The sequence below is a fragment of the Psittacula echo genome, assembly GCF_963264785.1.
Source record: "Psittacula echo genome assembly, chromosome: 4".
Lineage (NCBI taxonomy): Eukaryota > Metazoa > Chordata > Aves > Psittaciformes > Psittacidae > Psittacula > Psittacula echo.
The window spans coordinates 988,699-1,016,250 of NC_137738.1; the positions used below are offsets into that span (position 1 = coordinate 988,699).

The 27,552-nt window shown below is 41.9% G+C and overlaps 1 protein-coding gene across 8 annotated transcripts in view; it reads right to left on the reverse strand.

Moving 5' to 3' along the window:
* Positions 1-644: 644 nt before the first annotated feature.
* BICRAL (BICRA like chromatin remodeling complex associated protein) overlaps positions 645-27,552 on the reverse strand; it is a 55,951-nt gene continuing 29,043 nt past the window's right edge. For 5 of the 8 annotated variants that reach the window (XM_080615661.1, XM_080615658.1, XM_080615660.1 and 2 more), the window contains 11 exons: positions 23,517-23,565; positions 20,498-20,546; positions 20,339-20,407; positions 15,241-16,941; positions 13,593-13,692; positions 12,048-12,145; positions 10,249-10,310; positions 9,979-10,124; positions 9,732-9,826; positions 8,149-8,251; positions 5,333-7,358 (listed from right to left, as the gene is read on the reverse strand). In XM_080615661.1, the coding sequence (XP_080471787.1) occupies positions 6,556-7,358; positions 8,149-8,251; positions 9,732-9,826; positions 9,979-10,124; positions 10,249-10,310; positions 12,048-12,145; positions 13,593-13,692; positions 15,241-16,941; positions 20,339-20,407; positions 20,498-20,546; positions 23,517-23,560 (3,270 nt within the window). In that variant the 5' untranslated portion in view covers positions 23,561-23,565 and the 3' untranslated portion in view covers positions 5,333-6,555. Of the gene's footprint in view, positions 789-2,101; positions 4,493-5,332; positions 7,359-8,148; positions 8,252-9,731; positions 9,827-9,978; positions 10,125-10,248; positions 10,311-12,047; positions 12,146-13,592; positions 13,693-15,240; positions 16,942-20,338; positions 20,408-20,497; positions 20,547-23,516; positions 23,566-23,660; positions 27,541-27,552 lie in introns of those variants that run through there. The other 3 variants (XR_013956614.1, XR_013956613.1, XM_080615662.1) reach the window with 3 other exon arrangements.

Below are 27,552 nucleotides of genomic sequence, written 5' to 3' on the forward strand. Positions count from 1 at the left end.
CTCGTCAGCAGATGGAACTCACTCCCCCAAATCATAGCTTAAGTTGTGATTCCATCCATAGAAGTTACAGGCTTAAAAACCAAGCACCTTTTCCCAGTGTCCTTTATGTGCCATCTGGTAGCTGCAAAAAGCTGTCAGGCTTAACTACCTCTGAATTCATTCCCAAAGCTTGACGTCAAGGAGAATCTCAGCTCAGGAATGACACGCGTTGCTTGAATGATTTCAACCTTGTACTTCTCCAACTGAACTTCACAACTGCTAATTTCTACATTTCATTTCAGCTGCTGAACTTCAGCCTTGATCACAGGAACCCAAACAGAACTTAAACCTCATGTCAATGTCAACTATTTCACCTCACTGTACCACTTCCTAACATTGTATTTCTCACCAGAATTTGTGCACAGCTCCGCATCTCAGTATGAACACTTGGCGTCAAAGTGCTCAGAAGAGAATAAAGCTTTGAATTCTCAGAACTGAGCAGGAATTGTCAGGGGTTTATAATGCTTAGAGGGAAAAATAAACCAGCAGCCTGCTTGTATGAAATCATTTTATTCCATCACCACCCCAGGTAACATCATTAACTCAACGCTGCTACCTTACCTAAGGGCCAAGATGCTGGCCAATTTGAGTCCTTGCATCGCCTTCCACCCAAGGGTACTGCATCAATTCAGTTTCATGCTTTTTTAAACTCCATCTTTTACAGAGAAGTATGACCACCATCATCCTGAATTGAAATTATCTTCCCACTCATTCAACAGACTGGGGAACAGGCCCTATCTGCCACATGTCTAGAAAAGAACATCAGAGTTAGGTCTGTGTTGCTTCTACTTCAGTGGTGAGCAGAGACTGTGAAGCTCCATCAGGGCAAGCCTGTTTGGGTAAATTAATCAGAATGAAACATGTAATAAGTGTGTGACAGTGAGGAACTCCCAGAGCCAAGGGTTCAGGATAATGTTGAAAATGTGGCTTCTGGTATGACTGTGCTATGTAACAAAAAGCTGTGTTGACACAAAAGGTAATTGAAGCATTAAGAGCTGTCTGGATCTGTCAGCATGGAGTAACTAAACTTGCTGCCCCCTTCAAAGCACTGAGGTCTAAAACTTAGTGTTTAATGTAGCTGGGACATGAAGCTGTTGGAGCAAGTCCAGAGGAGGCCACGAGGATGCTCAGGGGCTGGAGCACCTCCCGTATGGAGACAGGCTGAGAACATTGGGGCTGTTCAGCCTGGAGAAGAGAAGCTGCGTGGAGACCTCAGAGCAGCTTCCAGTGTCTGAAGGGGGCTACAAGGATGCTGGAGAGGGACTCTTCATCAGGGACTGCAGCGATAGGACAAGGGGTGATGGGTTCAAACTGAACCAGGGCAAGTTCAGGTTAGATCTAAGGCAGAAGCTCTTCCCTGTGAGGGTGCTGAGGCGCTGGCACAGGGTGCCCAGAGAAGCTGTGGCTGCCCCATCCCTGGCAGAGTTCAAGGCCAGGTTGGACACAGGGGCTTGGATCAACCTGCTCTAGTGTGAGGTGTCCCTGCCCGTGGCAGGGGTTTGGAACTGGATGAGCTTTAAGGTCTTTTCCAACCCAAACTATTCTATGACCCTAAGATAATTTACCTCAAGTAAGAATACCTCATTTGACTCTGCAGCCTAACAGTTGGACTCAATGATCTCAAGGGTCTTTTCCAAACATAATGATTCTATGATTCCCAAGAAAACAATCAGAATTGGAAAAAAATCCTCAACAAACCCCTGCAAAGCAAAAGCAGCGATTAAGACTGAGCACTATGTTCCAGAAAGCAGGAAAAAGCAGGGTTTTATGCTCAGCACACAAGAGGGCAACTTCAGAGGCTTCTACTTGTACACCAGAAACACTGATTCAGCTGGCCACATTGTGTCCTTTTTCCTTTCTCTTCCCTAGTACAGCAAGCTTCTGCTTGCTTATTATTATTATCCATAATCATGTGTTGTGATAGGTAACAAAAAGCTCCCTGCTTGCTGCAACACATTATTATGGATGATTTTATTACAATTTCCAGTACAATGACTGGCTGCAAGACCAGGAGCACAAACACCAATCCATCCATTCCGAACAAGCCATTCAGAATACCCACCCCTCCTGCACTGACATCTGCGTACAGTGGATTGTACATGCCCCAGAGCGTGCTGCTTTTCAGACCATCACCACACCATGCTCATTTTCTGCAGTGACTTTTCTTGACCAAAGTGACAGCAGACCCCCAAAGTCACGAAGAGAACTTCTTGCAAGTCTTGACGCCAACAAACTCATCCTTGTGAGGATTCCAGGGAAAAGTGTGTACAATTCTAAAGGAAAAATTCAAAGGCTCATAAAGAAAACAATTCCTGAAGAGGAGAGAAACTTCGAAGGCTTCAAATCCCTTGCGTACCTTTCCTTGGGCCAAAATTATTCTGGCAGTTCATGTGGACCAATCCTCAAAACAAAAGGGGTTCTGACTTTCTGAAATAAGCTACGCCTTAACAGGCATGCCCACATCTTCAGAAATCCTGTGCTGAATGTTGGAATAAACCTAACAATCCCGACCATCAAAATGCTATTGAAAGGCAATTAAAAGTAACACACCATTTTCTTGCATTGGAATGACACTCTAAAGTGAAGACAGCTGCATGGTAAACTGTACATCAAATGTTTCCCAACCCAGAAAGTTTGCCTGGTAATTCTACAGGTATATGAGAAAGAGAAAAACCAATCCAAGCTGTTTAGCCATCCTAACCCAAACAGAGATCAGAATAATACAGGACTGCTTTTATTGTGTTACTGTCTGAATCCGTGTGGGAAGTATTCGAAAGGCATGTTTATTTTGTCTCACTGACAAAGTAACTAATACTAACCATGAAGTTTTCTACCTTTCAACACTGCAGGCCCTAATCCCAGTGGAGAGGCAGTGCACTTCAATCCTTCATTCTCATAGCCTCCAAAAGTAAAATGTTGATGTTCCGGGCATAAGAGCTTTCCTACAGCAGAACCTCTGCATGCCTTCTGAAAAATTCAATCACAGCAAGAAAAGGTTCATCACCCCTCAGAAGCAGGAAGCGGCATTATGTCCCCAGCAATTGTCATCTCCTCTCACAGCCAAACAAGGCAGGAATGGGCAATCTTGCAACCAAATACAAACGGCACAGCTCTGAAAGCTGCAGCACGGATAAGGTGGCTCGGTGACTAACACAACCCCTCTTCCATCTCCCCAGGGTATCAGGAAAGTGATGCCTGTACCTCATGGAAGCATGCTAGAGGAGGAGAGTGTGTCACAGCAACCTCCCCATGGCAAGATCCCTAATGGCAACGGAGCAGGATCATCGGCAATCTTGTGATCTGGAGATCAACGTTACTAGATGTAGTTACACCACCATGTGAACCAAATCCTAAGAGGGTATGATCAGAGAGATTCACAAATAGTACGAGAAGTTGGCCTATTCAGTATTTTATAACAGGGCTGCATTAGAAAAAGCACAAAAGGAAGAATAGTTTGCAACCGTATGAATTCAACTGAGAACAATCCTCGTTTGGACATGTAAATATTCAACTTGGTTAAATCAAGACAACCACAGATAGACATGTTTTTCCCAAATCTTTGGCTGTATTGCAATGGTTGTTTCAATTTGTAATCTCCAACTAAACATTTCCTATCCATGGATTAACAATATATTTACTGACTTGTGTCTTTTAACAGTATTTATCCAACATAACAAAATAAACTGCAATTTGTTATACTTCTTTTTTTACAAAACATTTTATAAATATTTTTACAAAATGTATACAAAGCAATTTCAAGTGAGACATACTTTACAAATGAAGGTATTTAAGCAAATAAAGTCCATACCACACTGACAATAAGTGACACATCCTCTTTAAGTGAAGTCAGTCTGTAAGGCCTCCCTAATCTAACAGATAAATTATCCTAAAAATCTTCAAAATGAACATAGTTTTCTTAATTGCCAGTTGAAAATTTGTTTTACTATTAGGCAGTATTAAATACCATGGAAATCACAATGCGGATCCAGCAAAATAATGAAAACATGTTGGAAAGTCATGCACATTCACAAGACTTTGCTGGACGTGAGCCCATATGATTTATAAATTCATATTTTCCTTTTTTAAAGCACCACAAAAATACACTTCTTTCATTTACTGCTTCACCACGTACCGGAATTCCTTTAGAATTGAATTCAAAGGAGTGAACAACAGCACACTAACAAATCTAACATGAATCTTGCTCGGACTGTTCAATGGGTTCCTCTCAGAAGTAGTTCAGAGAAATGTGTCTGACCAAATCAACCATAATTACTTCTTGGAATTTGACATTGTCCCCCATCCCCAAATGAGATCCAACAGAAGACACATAGCCTGAGACTTCAATTACGTATTTGCTGCCGAGAGGCTGGAAACCCCATGTACCCAATTTGGAGGTGGTACAAAAAGCAAGTGGATCAATCCATGTGCAACTTGACTCTTTTTTGCCTTTTCCCTGTAAAAGAAAACTGGAACTAGTTCACACAGAGCTGTGTAACCTCCTGCTTGCTTACCTAGACACTTGAGAATGGTTCAGCTTCCAGAATGACCAAATAAAACACGTATTAGGATACACAGCCATGAGCATATTGTTAAAACTAAAAAGGCAATAGGTGAGACTTCTATTGTCAGTTTTGCCAATAAGAAAACAACTCAATGCCCCAGAGCCTATTCTATGGACACCTAACTAAAAATTTAAAACTGGCAATACTTATCGTTACCTTGAATAGTTCATACAACACTTGGGAATGTCGGGTTTTAAAAACAGGTACTTAAAAATTGGCACATTTCCTTTTTAAATGGCAATTAGTAACACACAAACCCAGTATTTCCATTCACGCTGAAGGGCAAATGAATTTTAAAGAAGTTCATCTTTCTCACATTGCTTTCCAGATTTGGTTTCCTTTAGTGGTCTGACAGTGGAGTGCAGCTCAATACTGAGTTGCACTGTAATCTTCTCCTGTCACAAGGATCTAATCCTGCTTTCTTCCGTGCTATTCAGCTGGACTGAATCACACAACAGCGAAACCTTTTTGTTTTCTTTCCTGGCAATCTGACTGACAACCACAGCTTGTCAATGAGCCTCTCTAACAGGAACGTTGTGCTCAGCAAGTCTGGAAAATGGCTGGGAATTCTTCTAGGAAACTGTGGAGGCAGTCTGGGGGGAGAACGTGAGCATACCTTAGAAACCATAAAAGCTAGATCCTCCTGAGCAGACACATGTATTACACGCACGTGACAAGTGTCAGTGCACAAAAGCACTCGCGATCAAAGTAAACGAGGAAAAAGCAGCATGGGCAGCAAAAAGTCATAGATTAAAATAAATAAATAAAATAGTAAGATTCTATCTTAACAACATGACAGCAAGCCAAATCCAAACCATGCAATGGTCTCCCTTGGCTCTACAAATCTGAGTGAATCATTATACACTCGGCGATATGTTTCAACACTGGGATTGCTGATGGACTTTGGTCTGTACAGCTCTTGATCATGATGACTGCTACGGTGGATGGTTTAACATTCTCTGACAGCAAAAAAGCAGAAAAACAAAACACTGGCCTTCAAATTGAATCAGAGTAAGGCTAATGTCCTCTTCAAACAGAAGCTACAAATATCAGAACAGTTCTCAAAGAAAAGTGCTTTTGACACTTGGTCTAAAATAAAAAAAACAACAAATAAAAAAGAACAGTTATACCACTTCAGAAAGACTCGAGGCTGACTACATCCAATTATAAAAAGCAAAATCTTTTCCCCAAGAGTTAACATATATATGTATTATATATATAAATTCATGGCTCTAGCATGGCCTCATCCTGTACATTTTGCCATTGCCTGGCTTCCATTCTACCTTCCTTAGTCAAGCATTTATTACTTCATATCATGCCACTGTGACTAAGATCATATAATACCATCCCACAGACTAAAGTTACCTACTACAAATATATCAAGTACTAGTTTCTGCTCAGAAAGCAATAGAAAAGCACTTTAACTTATGAAGCCTTGTAAACAGACTGATGATACCCTTCCAATTGAAGAATCCTTTAACACAGATTCATCAACAAAGCAAATCTTCTGAAGAGAGGTACAGTGGGTTTCCCAGAATAACTAAAAACTGGATCACATGTGGAAGAGAAGGGTAGGGGAGAATTGTTGCTTCCATCACCTTTTAAAAACACTTTCTTAATAAATATATCCTTTCAAATGACTGTGATTGTCAGTATACTACCGTGTTACATAGGGCCGAACAATCTGCAACCTTCTGATGTTGCAGTACTGCACGATTACCAAAAGCACTAGCGTAATAATACTTGAAATAGTAAGGCCCTAACAGACTGCATTCTACCAAGGATTAACTTTACTTGGATCTCTCACTGTAACCACAATGAGTATTGCTCTCAAACACCAAACAGAATCTAGTTTAGAAAGGTTAACCTTAAATGCATGTCAGGCTGTACTTGTGGTGTCATTCACATTTGCTTCTGCTAAGAGAAACATCACTTGTCCATGGTACTGGAACTATTAACACTCTAAGATACTATTTACAGCGGCTTCTAAAATAGAGTCAGTTTCTACAACACCTTCACTGTGGTCTGGAATAAACTTTTCCAGGCAGTTTTCCTGTGAAGCAATAGGTGAAAAATTGGGGAATTCTAATTCAACTGAGCCACTACTTGTCGCCTCGTTCTGTGGCTGTCTCCCACCTCTTTTAAGTTCCAAGATGTTTTTAAATGTAGTTTCTAAACTCTTACTGAGCAGTAAGTCTTGCTGGGGTTCACCAGAGCCTTTCCTGTTGTCAGGATGTAAAACCTCATTCTTTGGAGAGCTCCTCAGAGTTTTGTCTTGGAGGGAATTATTACACGTTACCTTTGAGAAAGGCTGAACTGTGTTCCTTGTTACTTTGTTGTGTGTTCCAGGACCGGCTCGTGACACGGTTTTGGACAAGTCTTCAGAACTCAAAGAATTCTCAGTGGACTTGGCAAGATCCTTCCCAGCCAGCTTCTCTTCAGAGAGGGCCACGTACTGGCTCTCAGAAGAACAATTAGCTTTCTCAAACTTTAAAGCTTTAGTGAGGCTCTCCAATTTCTTAGTAGAAGCTACTCCTTCTTGGGGTGTCACAACGTTGTTAGGCACTAGAGGAAGTTTACTGTGATTTGTGGACTCTGCTGAGCTGGATTTTGGTCTGTCTCTGGCTTGGGTTTTGGTAGTCTGACTTCGAGAAGGTAATGTTTTGCTAGGCTGATGGTCACTTTTACTGGACTGTGCTTCTTCAACTGCTTTATCAAATTGTTTGGCAGAACAACAAAAATCAGCCTGGTAACCATCTGAAAAGTAAGTAGCAACATTAAATTACCTATACATCAAAATAACAGGCACTCCAATGTAGCTTCTAAGTATTAAACTCAAGTAACACCCAGGACCTACAGATTCATGCCTTTAAGAGATGTACACATGCTTAAGTGTTCTACTGCATCCAGTGGACACTATCACCAAATTAATCAGCACACTGAGCACATAAAACCAGACTAAGGGCACTTCCCTGCATTTTAAACATCCAAATATGGTATCTGGAAGACTAATACTTTCTTTAATCCACCCTCTGAATAGCTTTTAAAATATGCAGAATATGCAGAACATTTAAATAAATGTTATCTTACACAAATAATGTGTTTCTGGTTGCTACGTTCAACAACAGTCTGGTTCAAAATGCTGCCATTTAAGTGGCCATGCCATTCTAAAAGCAACACTGTTAAGATGAGCAAGAGTATTCATGCTTCAGACAGGGGTGTTCTTTCTGCCTGCCAGCAAACGCACAGCTTCTTCCTTACTCAAACTGAGACCATGCAGGAGTCATGATCATTGGCAAAAGAAACTCAGAAATAGTTCTCTCCTGAACAGACCAAAAACGCTTTTTCCCCAAATAACTTCCTTCAGCCTTACAGTGTCTCTAAACTGTTGAATTAGGGAGCTGTTAAAATTTCACTTGCAACTGCTTATGCAGTATTCCAGCTACTGGAATCCCTAGCAATCAGTGCCTCACTGTGGCCACAACTACTTGTAAGCACGCCATACTCAGGCTGCTTTTGTATGGTTCAGAAGTGAACCATTACTTACCAGGATCCACAAGTGCAAGACGCTTATCCCGGGTCAGAGATGCCCTTTCTTCCTGGTTAAACATCCTGTCAATCATAACCATTTCTGCAGAGGGATTTATCCGCTGCAGAGAAGGGGATAAATCTGTAGTCAGTCATACGTCAGTACCAAATCAAAACATTTATAGTTCAGTTACTTCTTCAGAGAAAAAGAAATGCTCTATCATTAAAGAGATGAGCAGAAAGTTCACAATTCCACAGCATCCTCAACAACCCTGACTGTGACCCCAGCCACTACTGAAACTCAACCGTAAATGACTATTCCCATTTCATGGTACACCGTATTTGTTGAAAGACTGTAAAACAGGGAATTATTGTTCCAGTTTTAAGAACTGTACCTTTTCAGGACCAAGTATGCTCACCACTGAGCACCACAGTTTCTTACACCATACAGCATCTTTCTCTTTTAGAGAGAAAACCAGAGAAAATCTTGCAATGGGACCAGTCTATCATTCTGTTTCTTCTCTGCACTTTTTCTTCCATCCTTTTAACTAGCTGGTACTGAGTTGCATTTTGCCTTCAAAACAAGTGAACCCATCCCTCACAAAGTTCACTGGCTATGAACTCAGGCAACTAGATCCAAACCTGAACACACTGTGAAAGAACCTCTTCAAAATGACTGAATGGGATTTACCATACAAGATACCAGATGCTAAAAGAACAGATTTTACCCTCCATCCCTGCTTTACACCTGAAACTACTTGCAAGTATTTAATGGTTAGTATCTTTTAATGGCACTGCTGGATTCCGAACAGATGTCAATTCCAACACTTGTATTACATACTCCTGTCTCTAAGATGCAGAGTGATTTAAATGTCTATTATAAGCTAATTCAAACATGTTCCAGGCTCGAAAACTAACATGTCTAAAGCCACAATGGTATTTCCTGATCCTTGAAAATATATTCTTAAAGTAACTTCTGTCAGTTTTGTTTTTACCTCATGCGTGGGATTGTGAAAGTACTTTAAACCAGATGAGTTCCTTATGAAAAATGTAGGCTCCACCTAGCTTCTAAGGAGAAGTAATGACTGCCTAAATTGTAATATGCTTTAGCTCCAATTAGAATATGGCTGCAGGCATCTGAATGGAGATTTTCAACATTCTTTCAGGTTCTGTCATCTAGAGAAATATAGAGAAATCACCTGCCTGACTACCACAAGCTGTTAAGCGCAAGAGGAAAGGGTAAGCAACCAAGAAGTTTATGTCACTTCAACATCTACAGAACTTATATAAACAGCACCCATCCTAGGGCAACATGTGAAATACAAACTCAACCCATTTCACTGATTTTAAGATGTGTTCACACACTTTAAAATGCAGCTTGGCCACTGAGATTGCTGGTGCAATAACAAGTACACTGGAGATAGAGAGATATATATGTGTGTGTGTGTGTGTGTCTAAAACCTTTCTGCATATTCATCACCTTCCTAAGCTAACAAATAGTATCAACAACATGAATTGTAATGCTAGCTCTCACCTTCCTTTAGATGCATTCTTTTTAAGAAACTCAGTCACACTCTATAGTACCTGGGCTACACCACTTACCATTGCATCTTCTATAAGCAAACACCTGTACTTGTTCAGCATAGCCTGTGTCCTCTTCAGAAGCTGTGTAGCTACAGTTTCAAACTCACTGTCCACTAGAAAGACAAGAATATACTTTCAAACACTGCTCTTCAGCAGCATGCACAAAATTCAACATGTGCCCTTTCGGATTCCTTCAACTTACACAAACAATTCTCTCCCCAGACCGATCACAAACTTAGCACCTATTTTCAGAGGGAAAAATTACCTTTTCTCAAGTCTTCCTCTGTTGGCAGCGATCCCTGGCACACATGGTATGAAAGGAGTCTCTGAACTGCATCATTTAATGATCTGAACTGGCTTTTATCTGGTGTCACAGCATGCATCTGATCCTTCTGTAACTGCTGGAGGATACTAGAAGGAAAATTAATGATACATAATTAACACATACTCTAACAGAAGCCTATACATTGACAAAACAAGAAATGAAGGTTAGAAGAAACATCTGCAATAAAATTACTAAAGAAGGATGACTTACAAAGCTCCTTTAGTTAACTGCTTAGCAGCAGGCCTCTTCTGTCCAACTAAATGACCGTCCACCTGAATTCAAAATAGGAGACAAATTACAATGTATCCCCTCCTTTGCAAAGCCCAAGTTTCAGCACTGATTTCTGCCGAGGATCACCAATAACAAACTGTAACCACCACGGAAGTATAAACACCTTCAACTCTCTCCTATTTTGCTAAGGCACTGTATCAATGAAATAGGGAAGTCACTTCTCTTCCACAAACCAGAAGTCTGTAATGTTGTTTGTAGGCAAAATCCACAGCAGTGTATGTACATGCTTCACTACGGAACAGGCTGGTTATCAAATTGAGCAGGTGAAAAGGTACAACTAAGAACTTCTCCAAAGAAATCTGCTCTCCAGAACTGTCTCTGCATTTCTCAGTTGATTTCTCTTGCCTAGTTTTGATGGATTAGAGTACCTGTCAGGAAAGCATGCTAAGGCTGTGAACCTGAATTCTCACAAGCCTGGGTAGGGGTGAAAGTGGTTCTAGGAATTCTGCTCCAGTGTCAATGCTATAGATATACCTATCAGGTAGACCTGTATCATTTTCTCCTTTCCTCAGACATTTATGAAGCCAAGGTTTTTCAAAGGAACACTGTCCTAAGAGGTGAGGCTCTCTAATATGGCAAAGGCTCATGTTCCTACTGTATGAGAGGCATTACTGCTATCCAAGTATTTTCCCAAAGTTGCCATTCTGGAACAAAGAGTCTTTGGCTAATACAAAGTTGTCAGGAGTTGTTTTAGTCAAAGCTAGTCTTACCAATGAAATTGGTCACAGAGCTACTTAGGATTTAAAAGACGACTGCATGGAAGCTCTTTTGAACACGGTCAGAAGCAACAAAAAAGCGTTGTGGCACAGAGCATCCTTCCTAGCAAAGCAGGATAGCATGAAGCAGACACACTGTGATGGTACTTGCTGGTCCAAAAGCCTCGAGCTTCAGAGTGTAAAACATATTCACTACCACAGGAGAATGAACATCTAACTAACAATTACAAACCAGGCTGAACTCATAACTGAGTATTACTCTTATTTTCTGCCCTACTTGTTTGCTAACAAGAAAAGGAAAACATTCATTTCAGACTCCATTGACCAAGATATTTATAGCAAGGAACAAAAATTCTAAATCAGATCCTCATTTTCTTCCATGATTTTGTAGTTCCACCCACCACAAATCCCACATTTTCAAGCCTACATCAAATCCTACTCAGTCCATGAATGTAACAACTCTCTTCCCTCCCGAAGTTCCTGTATTCCCTCTCTAAAAGGCCTGCCTCCCCTTCCACCCTGAAACCCCAACTGCAGCATTTCATTTTTGTATGGAAGTGCCACATACAGGAGAACTTGTGGTGGTGAAAAAGATGACAATGAAGTAAAAAGTAAAACTGACAAGACCAGATGGAATTTTCCTGCTACTTCTCACAACCCACCCCTTCCCAACAGCTAGAGAACAACCATGTTGTAAGAAGTCATAAGAGCAGGTCTAACTTCTGTCCAACTTAATGAAGAATTACTCCAGCATACAAACATCTCTTCAGGAAGCAGAAGGCAGTCAGAATTCACTGACTGAATTACATCTCAAAGCAGTATGCAGAGTGTCAATCTGCAGAATGCTCAATGTTCATTAGATCAAGGGAGAATGTGACAAGCTTGGGTGACTTCAGATACTCTGAACAACAACTGCAAGGACTCCTAGATGGACCTGAAACATCCCTAACAGCAGTAGAGTTTTAAGGCAAAGGAAAGCATATAAATAGAAGTATTCTCTACCTGTATGCTCTGTTGAACTGATGATGATCCTATTACTTTTTCTTGCGGCTGTGCTGTTCCTAGAGGCTGCTGCACGATTTTTCCTCCAGAGTCCTGTCCTATAAAAGATATGTTAAAAAGACTCTGTCATCCCAAGCAGGAACACAGTAATTTCACGTACCTATCCTGATCATTTTACTTGAGTTTTAGGAGAAAGAGACATGTCTTGAGCTTAAAAGAATAAGTGCAACTACCCTGGAGAGAAACTGGCTCATAAAAATGAAACAGGACTGGTATTTCCTGCTGCAAACTACAAAAAAACTTCACATATAAATCATCTCCATCCACAGTACTGCAATGTAAGAAGCAATTCAAGTACCATAAGTAGAGCATCCCAATGATTTACTGAATATCATACAGTGCATTTCATCAAGCTTTTCAATACTAACCCTCCCTCAAGCATATAAACCCAGTTTTTCTAAAGCTTTCTGGGTGGTTGGTTTTATTTCCTCTAGATCTTCTAGATGGCCAGACTTCCTCCAATTGCCTTACCTGGGAATTCAAACAGCGTCTTACCAGCCATGCCATGTCACAACCAACACAAACATTTCTTTCCCCAAAAACCCCATACTGTGCTGATTGTAGAGAACTGCCTGGACAGCTTATACAAGCAGTACAAAATAAGAGACCTTATTTTTAATTGAGACCTTTATTTTTAATTGAGACCTTACTCAAAAGGGTTACTTATATACAAACAGAAGATGAAAATTACTGCATTCTTCTGCTTACTTTTAGCATACTGATTTTGTGTAGGTTAGATAGAAGGAAGAAGTCCCTGGCACAGGGTGCCCCGAGAAGCTGTGGCTGCCCCATCCTTGGCAGTGTTCAAGGCCAGGTTGGACAGGACTTGGAGAAATCTGCTCCAGTGGAAGGTGTCCCCTGCCCGTGGCAGGGGGTTGGAACTGGATGGGCTTTAAGGTTCCTAACAACCCAAACCATTCTATGATTCTGTGATTTTACACATGGTACTGCTTGAAAAGGCCAGCATTTTGCCATGAACAAAGCACTAAACAAGCCTAACTGAATGTGACCCAGTCAGTAACAAATCAAGTGATGACAAGGCTGCGCAGAACCTTGCAATCCTGCTTGGCTTTTCCTCTGTATCTGAAGCAGCCATCACAAGAGAGGCTCTAGGAGTTTCAGAGCATTTTTAAGCAGATGTCCAGACTTTGGAAACTAATGATTTCTGTTTTCCTATGCTGAAAAAAGTAAGAAAAATGAAAGAAGGTGCAATTTGGGATTTGACAGAGGGGAAAATGATTGCTGATAGAAATTCAACCTTTTACTCTACAAAATGAAGGGCCCTGGTTGGGAAAAAGAAAAGCACACATTCAATACTGAAAAATGTAGTTTAAAAAGGAAATGTAGTCTAAAAAGGAAGTTTGGGATAACCTCTAGGACCCTGCCAGCACGAGCCAGCAATGCAAGTCTGACACACTGAAGAACCACCTATTTCTGTTGCTGGGGAAGATTAAAGAAAATGATTTTAAAAAGACCTTAGTTGACCTGATAGTGTGTTGCTCAGGAGACTTGTTAGCTGAGGCTGTCTCAAATTATCTTGTGTCTTCGAGGCAGAAACTGGTGACGTCTGGTTCAGAGATTTCTTCTGTGCCACATACATTAGGGAGGAAAAAAAAGAAGTCAGATATTTACTGAAAGCTTTAACAAAGAGAGGAAATGGCAAAAAAGGCAACTTCAGCTCTACACATGCTTTTGCAACCTCGGACTCCTAAGTGGTGACATTTCAGGCATCCCATTTCCTTTTATGTTCAAGAATTTGATGAACTAAATCGGAGGAATATAAATGCCACTGAAAGGACAGATCTACACCAGTTCTATCCCAGAAGATCCATGAATTACCACTTCAAGTTGGTAAAAGCTCAGCTTTTGAGATTCTCAGACCTGCAAGATGACTAAATAACCTGTCGCACAACTAAAAATACACAGTGACACGAGCTATCCAGCGTTTAGGGACTGAATGATACATGGCTTATGTACAATACAGTATAACATTTAAAATGCAAGTACAAACAGACTAAAATGATTCTGGTTAACAGCAGAAACTGTACTCTGGTTCTCATTTTCAGGTCATCTTTTACAGCAGTAAGAAATAGTTTGCTTTTGTAACTGCTGGAACTCACTGACCCAGGACATACCCTACAGACAGGAAGATGCAGACACATGAGGATAAAGTCAGATGGGCCTGAAATAACTCATGTGCAAACAAAACATTACAACTTGCACTAGCAGTTTGGGCCAAGAATAAAAGTGTGGTTCTACAACATGTTCTAAATACACTTTATTTTCTAAGACACGTTATTTCACTGCCCATTTTGGTCTTGGTTAAAAAAATCCATTAGACCTTTGGGAAAACAGAAAACCCCAAGATAATCAGTGCAAATGCATTCTGAGACAGTTCTTATCAGTATTTTATACTGACAATGAGGGGGGGGAAAGGCAGGAAAAGGACAGAAATGGAGTAACTGTGTGATAAGTCACGAAGTTAAAACACTGGCAGAGTTTGGAAGTTCACTTCTGAAAGCAGACAACCTGGGCTGAACATACAGCTGCATCCACTGGAGGAAAATAGCCCAGTTCTCACCTTTAGAGTAAATTCATGAAGCTTTGTCCATTATTAAGTAAACCTCTTCTTAGAGGAAGTACTTTTTAACTGTTACGCTTTTACAAACTGCTTTAAAAGGTATTTCCTTTTAGGGATTCTAAGGAACAAATCTTAAAACCCACAGTTTTTAATGAGGCCAAAAGACTTCTAAGCGCTCAGAATGTACTCAAGCCTTCACATCTAGCTCTCCAGTTAAGATTTTCAGGGGAGCTCACAGTGTAACGTTAGAGCATCCTTTAAATGGAAGCAGAAATAGATCAGTGCTATGCAGTTCTGAAAATATGACTATAAATCACCAGCAAAACCTTCTGCACTAATGGAAGCGACAGACTCATTCACTCAGTGACTTTAGGAAATACTGAGTGAAATCATGTCTCTGGCTCACAGTAATGTTCAGCAGTTCCACAGTAACACCACAAACTAGCAAAATTCAGGTTCCCTGTGTTAATACCAGCCTCAATCCTTTGTTCACCAGGTTTTAGCACAGCTTAGAAGCATTGCTTTAACGACATTCTCAAGCCGCTTTCCTACCTGACCAAAAGCAAACTGCTGTTGTGTTACTCCCACCGACGTGTGACTGAAGGTGCTGACAGATTTGGAAGAGGATGCTGGAAGACGATGCGATGCACTGATGGGAACTTGAGTTCTGTTCTGTGTGAGCTGATCTCCAGTGAAGTTTCCTCCTGATGCGACAGACTGAACTGATGGTCCCAAGTTAGGATGTACTGACCCAGAAGAACTTGCAACACCAAATCGGTTCGAAGCTGACAGGTTGGAGACTGCAGACTGCCCGGGGGACATCGTGGTAAAACTCGATCTACCTTGAGAAACATTAGCTTGACTGGGTGACAAATGCAACACGGTTGGTGACGCCTGCTGCAGGGGTACCTGTCCACCCACAATCTGTGAGGTTCCGTGATTGACTATGACTTGGTTTCCAGGAGCTGTGAATGTCTGGCCGGAAACAAGCTGAACAGCCGTGTTCTGATTATTCAGTATCTGCCCTGAATATGACTGGTTGGCTCTTAGCATGTTTGTAGAGTTCCTGTTGAGCATTACATGCTCAGCAGACACTTGGCTAGGAACCAGCTGGGAAGGCTGAGTCTGAAGAAGTTGTCCATTTATGGCCTGGACGTGATGAACTGAATTAGAATTAACAGACAAACTTGTAGGTATGAGAAACTGGTTCTGAGGTGCATGAGGCTGTCCCATAGGAGAATGGATAACAATACTACCTCCAGCATTGCTGACTGTCTGAGGTGTAACTGATTTCCTTGTGTTCTGTTGGTTAACAATATTAACGGACATATGAGGACCAACTACTGAACTCTGAGGTGAGTTTGCAGAAGCAAACGGAATCCCTTGCTGTACGTGATGCTGCTGTATTCCCAAGTTATTCACATTGTAAGCAGTCTGCTGACCCATTTGGACAGGCTTTGGTTGGATATTAACAGGTACTTTGTTAGAGTTTGGTGCCAAACCCCTTTGAATGATGATATTATGGACAGGCAACGATGTCTGAAAATTTGTGCTGTTAAACGGAACAGTTACAGGTTGTGCTACTGGACTTGAATTTGAGTTACCAAACAGCGAATTACCATTTGGGGTTTGTCTATGAACCAAGAGGCCACTACTCATGTTCGCAGGTGTTTGTTGACCATTGCCTTTCAGTATGATCTGAGATCCATCAAGGTTATTAATGGTCATCATGGAAGGCTGATTACTGAATGAACCAATTAGCTGGATCTGCCCAGAACCACTGATCTGGCTGCTATTAGACAAATGCTGGCTGGGAACACTAATTCCGACATGTTGCATAAAGCCATGTTGCACACCAACTGTATTGCTTGCAAAAGATGCTCCAACAGGTTGCTGTACCACTTGAGTAACTCCTATAGGTTGCAACGTCTGACCTGAGTAATTAGAAACATTAGAAGCCTGAGTAAAGGATGCTGATGAAGAAGGATGAAGCTGAGCTTGTGCAAACTGTTGGCTAGAACCTACACTGGCATCCAAATATGCCTCTTCTGCCAAAGTCTGTTCAGTAATATTGGCCTCCTGCAAGGACTTCTGAAGAATATCAAATGGCTGATCCTCAGTAAGATCAGGTAAAGGAGAAGACACAAGTTCATCTTCAAGAAACTGAAGGCTACTGGACAGCTGCAGTCCATCACTAGGCCCCTCTCCAAGCTGACTGCTTACACCTTTCACAGACGACTTAGGATCAGTGTTCTGAAATGTAAAACAAGAAACACATCATTGCAGAAACCCCAAGCTCTACCTTGTTTCCCCATTAAGCTTCTTCTCATACAAACTTTTTTCTTTGCGTAGTATGTACACAAGGTGAAGTTCATCCTAGGCACTGGGCCAGCACAACCATGTGTGTCACATCCCACCCATGCCCTTATATCAGACTGCTGGAGACACTACACTCTTTCCACTTCCCCCCATCTCCACAGCATTCAGCTCTGCAGCTGCACTGTTTCAAGAGGGTACGATATGCTCCTCAAGTGCCATTTATGCTTCCTCAAGCTGAGCAGTGTATGGACAAAATGGTAAAAGAAAGCAGGAAGGAGAAGACCTCCACTGTAATTCGATTTGGGGCAAGGTTTCAGTAGTAGCAGAATAAAGTCAGGAGAAAGCTGCTCTTCACCATCTTTCCCTGTCATATGACATCCATCTCCTAAATGCTACCAGTATCTGGGGCAATCCCAGGCACAGCTACAGGTTGGGTGGAAAACTGATTCAGAGGAGCCCTGCAGAAGACTTGGGCGTGCTGGTTGATGACAAAGTGAACGTGAGCCACTTCAGTGTGCGCTCGAGCCCAGAAACCACCCGTGTGCTGGGCTGCATCAAAAGGAGTGTGATCAGCAGGTCAAAGGAGATGATCCCGTCCCTGTGCTTAGCTCTTATGAGACCCCACTTGCAGCACTGTATGCAGGGCTGGTGTCCTCAGCATAAGAAGGACATAGAGCTGCTAGAGCAAGTCCAGAGGAGGCCACGAGAATGATCAGGGGCTGCAGCACCTCCCATATGGAGACAGGCTGAGAACATTGGGGCTGTTCAGCCTGGAGAAGAGAAGCTGCGTGGAGATCTCAGAGCAGCTTCCAGTGTCTGAAGGGGGCTACAAGGATGCTGGAGAGGGACTCTTCATCAGGGACTGTAGCGACAGGACAAGGGGTGATGGGTTCAAACTGAAACAGGGCAAGTTCAGATTAGTTCTAAGGCAGAAGCTCTTCCCTGTGAGGGTGCTGAGGCGCTGGCACAGGGTGCCCAGAGAAGCTGTGGCTGCCCCATCCCTGGCAGTGTTCAAGGCCAGGTTGGACACAGGGGCTTGGAGCAAGCTGCTCTAGTGGAAGGTGTCCCTGCCTGTGGCAGGGGGCTGGAAATGGATGATCTTTAGGTTCTTTCCAACCCAAACTATTCTGTGATTCTATGATTTCTAGTCACGCAGTGCAAACTGGTCATCTTTTCATGAAGTTAAGGAATTATGCTAATTCTTTGTTTAGAAAAATCTTAGGAACAAAGCAGTGAGAAAAACACTGCTACAGACTTGGTAGTTTATGCCAGTAAAAAACTGCAGACAACTATAAGCACTGAAACTACAGCTAGTACTGTAGTGGCACCAAACCTACATCTGTAAACACTGTGCTACAGAAAATCAGAACCAGGCCACATTATTCTGGTCTATTTTCAGTGAAATTTTCCTAAAAATCTATGCCCAGAAACTCTACACAAGTATCAGGTTTCTACAGGTGACATAATGAATTTAGATGTGTAATACTAGTGGCAATAGTTTTGAGTTAGACTAAGAACACCTTTTTAAACTGCAAAATCATGTAGTGATTAGTAAAAAACATATAGTTTCTTTTTAGATCAGGATAAATGCAAAATGTGGATGTGAAATTATCTGTCACATTCATACTCCAGCCCTTCACTGCTTGAAGGTCATGGATGTTTTATAGATTCACAGAACAGTTTGGGTTGGAAAGGACCTTAAAGCTCACCCAGTTCCAACCTCACAGGCAGGGACCCCTTCCACTAGAGCAGGTTGCTCCAGGCCCGTGTGTCCAACCTGGTCTTGAACACTGCCAGGGATGGGGCAGCCACAGCTTCTCTGGGCACCCTGGGCCAGCGCCTCAGCACCCTCACAGGGAAGAGCTTCTGCCTAAGAGCTCATCTGTATCCACCCTCTGTCAGTTTAAGACCATTACCTTTTTCCCCTCATACAAACAGTGTGAAGATGCTGCAAGCTGTAATCATCACATGCAATAACATCCCCCTGCTTTCAGTTCTCCAAGCATATTTATTCAGTATTTTACCCCAATCTGTTTCGGAATCATCCTATGTATTTTTAAATGAAACTTCGCTCACATTTTAAATTGTTAAGATACACTTCTTCAAATTAAATATTTTCGAAATGTAATTAAAAAATACAATAAGACTTTTTACATTTTTGTTAACAGAAGGAATTAAAACTGGAACTGAAAGGTCCCAATGTCTGCACGTGAACAACCAAAATTACAGATTAGGTTCTCAACTGTCCCTAGCTACCATCAGGCAGAGTAAAAAGAAATCACTCACTAGAGCTGTCAGGTTCCTGCGCAGAACTCCCTACTGCATCTGTAACTTGTCTCCAAGTGACAATGACAAATCAGTGATTTCAAGTGACATCAAGTGATAAGTGACAGTGACAAATCAGTGACAATGACCAATCTGGAATCTTTCGCAAGTGTGTAATTTAGTGGGTTCCATTTACCACTATTCCAGATAGTACCGACAATACAACTATTACTACTAACAGTCACTGTAATAATAAATAGGATTACATGCAATCAAGATTAATAGTTTGAAACTCTCCCACTGGAATGACGAACCCCACATTTCACTCCCTGCTCCCAGGACTGTTTAACATCCAAAACCAATTTTATGTGCACTAGCTGGAAGCAGGGACCTTCCAAGTTTGATCTGTATCACTGCTGCCCAGATTCACAACAGCCACCCACAACACCAGACTCGTTTCAACAAGAAATGAGTGCCTCTGCAACTTCACGTACCTGCTTACCAAGAAGAGTTTTATTTGTGCTGACTCCATACTCTGCTCTTTTAACCTGTACTACTACATTAGGAAGGTGGAAGCAGTCACGAAGTACAGCTCGGTAACAGGGCAATGGCTATGGAAGCCTCTCATGAGGCTTATAACAGAGACTGACAACTGCTCAAGGAAACAAACCTGGAATCACTAGAGGAGGTAAACAATCGCTCAGTTTGAGATGGCTGAGATTAGGGCAAAGGAGGAAGAGTGGACAATGCCTTCTTGTCCTTCAGTCAGCAGCAACTTCACCTTCTGCACAGAGTTATACCTGCGAGTATTTTCACTGCTCAGCAAGCTGCTTTACAGACTGACAGGGCCCAATAACACAGCATCTTTCAATTAATTCCCCACTGAAAACCCAATGAAATACTTCAACATCAACAGCAGGAGATGGTTCTATGGTAGAATTCAGAATTTACATATGAAAAAGGTCAAAATCCACATGTAATTCATTCAGTTTTCTAAAAGCCAAGGAAAGCCATACCAGAAACCTGCAATCTCAATACAAGTATTACTTATCTCCTGAGCACTTACATTGGAGTTGGCAAAAATTGAATTTGAGTTGGCTACAGAATATTCTGCATTAGGCAAGTCTTCACTGCTCTGGTAAAAAAACAAAAGACAAAAATCATGGTTAAAAGTCACATACTCACCAAAGCTTATTTATGTCTAACACACAGGAATGCTACTTACAGATTTACTGCTAGGCCCATGGAGAAAGTAATTCAGTGCCTGTGGGTCCCTTAAAGGAAGAAAAAAACAAAACATAAAAGTTACCACTTTTAGGAAGCTCTTTCTAGGAGTGAGGCTAATTTAACTAAGATACTGTATTCAGATAGATCAGGTTTATGGTAAAAACACCATGCACTGACTGCAACACAAAGCTGAAAGTTTGTATCATGGGAGGATCTGTGTTTCCCTATCAGCACAGTTGTCAGATGCTGACCTGATTTGTATTTCAAGCAATAAACTATGTTCATCACAACAGTTTAGTTGCTTTCTACTTTACTTCCCTCTATGAGGGTATTACTCATGTTCTCTTCAAACACCCAGTATGAGTGCACAGAGCACAAAATGTAAGGAAAATACTACCACCAAATAACATGAGAACTAAACCAGGCACCTTCTCTTCTACAGAGATGAACCATAAAGCCTTTTTAGATAGCGTCTAAGTCAACAGGGTATTTACAGACCTGACTCTTGAACACGTTTTCTGCCACCGTCAACATAAGTTCACAAGTTTAAATCAGCCACAAAAATAACTGACTAAATATTGGGAAATACAATTTCAGGGTATTCCATTAACTTAGCACTATCAGTGAACAAAACTCAGCTTTAGGATGTGGTCTGATGGAATGAGTCTTGGAAATCCAATCAAAAAGACATTAACGTAACTGCACATACAAACCAAACCAAAAAACATTGAAAGGTTGTGTTACATGGGATTATTTTAATACAACAGTAATACAGCAGTTTCCAACATGTCCATCAGCATGAAGGGTAAAATTACATGGATTTTCTTTATTTTAAAACATCCTTATTGATTAACAAGTAACACTAAACATTTTTGAGAAGCAGGAGATACTCATTACCTTGCAGCAGGACAAGGGGTGAGGGTTTTAAACTAAAAGAGGGGAGATTCAGGCTGGATGCAAGGAAAAATTTCTTTACACTGAGGGTGGTGAAACACTGGCACAGGCTGCCCAGAGAGGTGCTGGATGCACAATCCCTGGAGACATTCCAGGCCAGGCTGGATGTGGTTCTGGGCAACCTGATCTAGATGAAGATGCCCCTGCTCATTGCAGGGGGTTGGAACTAGATGAGCTTTGAAGGTCCTTTCAAATCCAAACTATTCTGTAGTTCTATGAGTCTCATGTAAATAAAGTATGAGTTTAAATCATTCTCTACTCTCTTCAAGAGCCTAGGAAATAAAGATGGAACAAGTTAAAGATATTTCAGGTTTACAACCAGTCTTCTGAAAGCATAAATACACCTCTATTCCTCTTTTACTTATTTTATAAACAAGCTGCATTCATGTGTTTACAAAAGATGTGTTAAGACAGTACTTGGCAGCGCCTTTCTGGTACAATCACACTTACAACATAGAAGTGGTTAGACGTATTTGCAAATGAAAATGTCATTTTCATTGTAGATGACACTGAACTTCAAGAAAAAAGGAAGCTAGAACTTGATCTCATATAGGGTCTATCATGCTTATGCTTCATGGCTTTAAACTTAACCAGGGGAGATTCAAGTTAGATCTAAGGCAGAAGCTCTTCCCTGTGAGGGTGCCGAGGCACTGGCACAGGGTGCCCAGAGAAGCTGTGGCTGCTCCATCCCTGGCAGCATTCAAGGCCAGCTTGGAGCAAGCTGCCCTAGTGGAAGGTGTCCCTGCCTGTGGCAAGGGTTGGAACTGGATGAGCTTTAAGGTCCCTTCCAACACAAAACAGTCTGGGATTCTATGATTCTATGCTTACAAGCTTTATCAATAAAATAACCAGGCTGTTTAATATTAATCACACTCACTGGCTTTAGATAATGAAAACTGCAATTAAAACTGAAGAACATCTCTCCACCTTAAATACTGTCTTTAGTAAGGAAGGAATTTTAGAAGGCACTTACCAAAATCAAAGACCAGGTATAAAAAAAATGCTGGTTTCCATTTCTCTAGGTACTTAAGACAGTAACTGCTGCCAGCAGCAGGAAGAACACTGTAATTTCTCGCACACTCATCTGTATAGACAGCACTTAATTTTCTGGACCACCTGCGAACTTGTACCAGGATCCTCATGATTCATGTTCATGGAGGAGCACTTCATTGTCCCATGCAGTCAATTATCACCTTTATGTTCCAAGCAGGATGTGGTTTTCACACAGCTACAATCAGTGATCTTGCACAGTCCACCTCAGAGAATAGAACTGTGAGCCATAACTGGCAAGGCTTTGCAAACAGCATCTGCTGAGCAACCCCCATATGACAGCAGCCACTGTGGTGATACTTGGGGTTTTCTGAAGTGAAAGCTCTCTCTGGTTTTGCAGGAAGCTTTAAGTGCATGAGGAAGGTAAACGCCTATCTATTTACTACTTTTAAGACTGTAAAATATGCTTATATGAAACCAAGATGATCTGTTAGCAGCTGCTCCAAGACTGATGTCAAACTCATTTCTGGCAGAGCCTGAATAAAGTACCATACATGAATTGTTCAATTTTCTCCTGATGTTTTTAATGCATTATAGCATATTATCTGCTCTTGAATATTGACACCAATGTTAGCCAAAGGAAGGGAACTTGTCACACATAATTCACAAATATTTTGCTCACATTTTAGCTATCCTCATCATTTTTGAGGTTCCCATATGGAATTAAAAACCTCTAAGTAAATCTGTTCTGGAAATAACGAAACAACAAACACACACAGGACCACTTAAAATCCCTACCTTGATTTTAATAAAGTCTCTTTGAGCAAGCTGCTGATAAATCCAACCTCCATGCTCATTCCCTAGCCCCTCCTCAGGAGAATGCCTGCAAGCGGACTGTCAGCTAGTAATACAGAACTGGGATTGAAGGCTGCGCAATATACACATCTCCACATGGAGACAAAGCGTAGCTGCTTATTTCATTTGCAAGACACCCACTCCTGAGACAATACGGAGACAGAATCACCTTCTGCTTTTCCCAACTTTTTTGAAAGAATTGCTTACGGAAAACTTACCCAATAAGATCAAGGAGACAGGATTCATCGTCGTCATCATCCATGACAACTAGAACAAGAAGGGAGAGGAGGGATATTTGATACGTATCAGACAAAAGACCACCTTCAGCAATAAAACCAGTTCAGATGAAGTATTTATTACACTATTTCTTAAGTTGACAGGTGTCTACTGCTGGCAAAGTTCTTAAACCTTCTGCAGAGGTGCACTGATGAATCTCAAAGTCAAATTCAAGGAATGATGCACAAAATCCCATGCAATGCTTTACCATTGAGGGGTATTTTCAGATTTTAAACCGGAGAAAGACAAATTCTTAAACCCTACTGGTTAAACAGAGCTTCTGTGACTTAAAGAAAAGTAGTAAAATAATCAACACTGAATGTCATCTCAAGACTCCAGCCAAAATACTCCTACAGGAAGGTACTCCCAGCTAATCCCAGTGAAGGAATAATCAAACACTACAGAACCTACAAAGACAGTTGCAAATGAACGGCTACAATACTGACCAGCCAAAAAGGTGAACAAACTTAGGTCAGCATCATGACCTAAATGGTACAGGGTAGAACCAGAACTACAGCCAAGCCATTACAAAGCATTCAAATGAGCACTAATCCCAGCAGACCTTTCCTAGCTATTGCTAGTGACAACAGGACCACTACGAACAAGTGCCAGGACAAGAAGAAACGGCCTCAAGCTGCACCAGGGCAGGTTTAGATGAAGCTGAGGAACAATTCCTGCCCCAGAGGGTGCTCAGGCATTGGAACAGGCTGCCCAGGGCAGAGCCGCAGTCACCGTCCCTGCAAGCGTTCACACCCCGTGGAGACGAGGCCTCAATGCCATGGGTCAGTGGTGGCCTTGGCAGTGCTGGGTCATAGCTGGGCTCGATGATCTTTTCCAAGGTGCTTCCCAACCTCGTTGATTCTGATTCTAGGACGTTTCTTCTCAACAACACTCAGAAGTGAACTTGTGATTAATAGTAGAGAGTTTTAAACCCTTTTACCAACGGTGGGCTTCATCTGCATTAGCCAAGCTGAACATAAGCAGCCATTCACTGGGTGCAGAGCATTTTTAGCCTCACAGCAGCATGAAAACCAACACTTTGATGCACTGCATGCTCCATCAGGTGCTGCCTGTGCAAACACATTCCATCACTGTTCTTTCAAAGCGTCCATTTGCATATCCTGGTTCTCCCATTCACTCTAACAATGTCATCTGAGACTCTACTTTCTCCCTTTTCTCTTATCAATAACTGTCGATTTCTCTGTCAGTAACTCTCAGGAACCCTTTATCCCCCCTTATTCTCTCTGTAAAGATCCCATCTAACCCACCAGTTCAATTAACAACTGCTGCTAGCATTTCCTAAACCTCTTGGTACCCTGTTTTCTATTTAGTTATCCGATTTCATCTTCAGAGTATCTTCTAATCACATAAAATCGGCCGCTGTGCATTCCATGCTTGGGTTTTTCCTCAATTTCCCTTTAACAGTCTGCTATCATATTTATCCCTTAAACTTACTAACATAGTTTGAGCTTTAATTCATTCTGTACCATCTCTTACTTCTTGCCAAACAGAAACTTAATCTCCCTGACCAGATCTACAAGAGCCATTCTCCAGGTTCTCCCTCATACACATCTCCAGTATGATTAAGACAATGAAGGGACTTGAGCATCAGTTATACAAGAGGCTGAGAGCATCAGGGCTGCTCTGCCTGGGGAACAGCAGGCTATGGGGGAATTATTCTCTGTGTGTATAATAAATACCTGGTAGGAGAGCGTAAAGAACATTGAGCCAAACTCTTCTCAGTGGTATCCAGTGAATGAACAAGATGCACAAATCAAAACAACAACAAAACATATATTTTAACAGAAGAGAAAACATCTGTGGTTTGTTTTCTCCTTAACTCAGAGTAGTCAAATACTGGCACAGGTTTTTCAGCAAAGTTAGGGAGTCTTCTTCCTTGTTGATACCCAGAACCCAGCTGGACCACAGCCCTAAGCAGCAGCCCTGGCTAAGCCTGCTGGGAACACGATGCTGGATGAGGTGATGTCCAGACCTCCCCACCTCAGCTGTCCTGTGATTTTCTAACCTCTTTCCTGAAGCTTTTCTGTACTCCACTGATTCTGAAGCTAGTTTATACTTCAGCCTAGCGGAGGGTACCCTGTCCTCCACACTGCATAGCCTCATTCAGCTGTTTTCCTTCCACCTTCTGTGCTCTAGTTTACAGTAAGGGTGAAGCAGAACCGGAGCATACATCACTGCAAGGATCCCTCAGTATGACCTCTCTGGGAAAACAGGAACATAAAGCACAGCTACAGAGAACTGCCTGAGATCTTAACAAAATCAGCATTCGGGAGGTGATAAAACATCCCAAGGAAATTATTCTCCCATGATTCAGTATTACATCTGCTCACAGCTGGATAGAGCCACCAGCATGAGCACCGATCTTACAGCCTCACGCTAAGCAAGTAACAACATTCTATGTCACAAAATCTAAATGTGTGACAGTAAGAAGAAATGAGTAAGTGCTTAGCATTAAGCAGTGAGCACTCTGCTTTAACTGCACTGTTAGCACAGCTTACAGAAAGCTGCGATCTCCTCTAACAGCTAAGCAGCACACCCACCTCCAGAGCAAGGTTACAGACTCCAACCTAACCAGAAGTAAAAACCAGCTCTATAGAAAGTGAACATGATCTTCGTTCTCATGCTGCAAGCCTGCTGTTGAAAATCCCATCCCATGTGTCTATGGCAGTACTAACATTATGACTCAAAATTAACACATCTTTGCTTTACCAAACCAAATATTCTCTGTGATTATACGACAATAAGGGTTCAACATTAGGCAAAGTGAGTAAACAGGATTTTGCTCCATCACTACTCATGTGGGTATTAAAACTACCAACTCCAAGTAGACACATTTGGTACATTCACTAAACTCTATAAAACCTGCATGCAACAGAAAATAAACTGCATGAACACACCAAGAAGGGACAGCCTTGATGGTACCACATAACCTTCACTCCTCAGCCCTTCAGCTGAATGTGCAGTTGGCTTTACTACAAGCAAAATCATTTGTTGGGTCTTACCATTTCACAAACATGACACAAGACAAAACTACTCAGCACACTGCAAGCGCCTACCAGATTTACAACAGATAATAAAACCCAAACAAAACACACACCAAGAATCACAGCCAGTCCCCTCCAGGAGTGCATCTTCCCACAGCTTTAGCAACATTCTTGCCATCGCTAGCAGGATTCTAAACACACACAAAAAAGCAATTATGCCAGCTTTTTTTTTTTTAATGCTGGTTTACCAAAGAGCTCACCTCTGTAAAACCATCACCAAGTTCTCCTACAGCTGAGCCATCACAGAGGCACAAACAGAAAAAGGTGTAGAAGCATACATGCTTCTGCACCTTGAAAACTACAAGCAAAGCACAGACAAGTCACTGCCATGGCAACACTACATTAAGGTGATGCTGCATGGCAGTGCTGTTGTGAAACACCACAGGACCAACACGCGATCTAAACAGCACGCACAGGGGTATGTGGCCTGTGAAAGAGCACTGAAGATCACAGCCAAGCCACCAACATACCTATTTAAACTAAACTCTGTTCCTATCCCTCCACACATACCGAAGATCTACGTAAAAAGCTAATGGCCATAAACTGAACCACACCAAGCGTCACCTCAACACAAGGAAGAACTTCTTTACGTGAGGGTGGCACAGCCCTGGCACAGGCTGCCCAGGGGGGTTGTGGAGTCTCCCTCTCTGGAGCCATCCCAAACCCACCTGGACACGTTCCTGTGTGCCCTGCTCTGGGCGGCCCTGCCTTGGCAGGGGTTGGAGTGGATGATCTCCAGAGGGCCCATCCAACACCAACCATTCTGTGATAACCACACGACTGCATGGTGGTTCAACCCAGCAGGCAGCTGAACATCACACAGCCATTCGCTCACTTCCCCCACCCTCAGTGGAATGGGGAGTAAGAAATAAAGGTAAAACTCGTGGGTTGAGATAAAGACACTTTAAGAGGA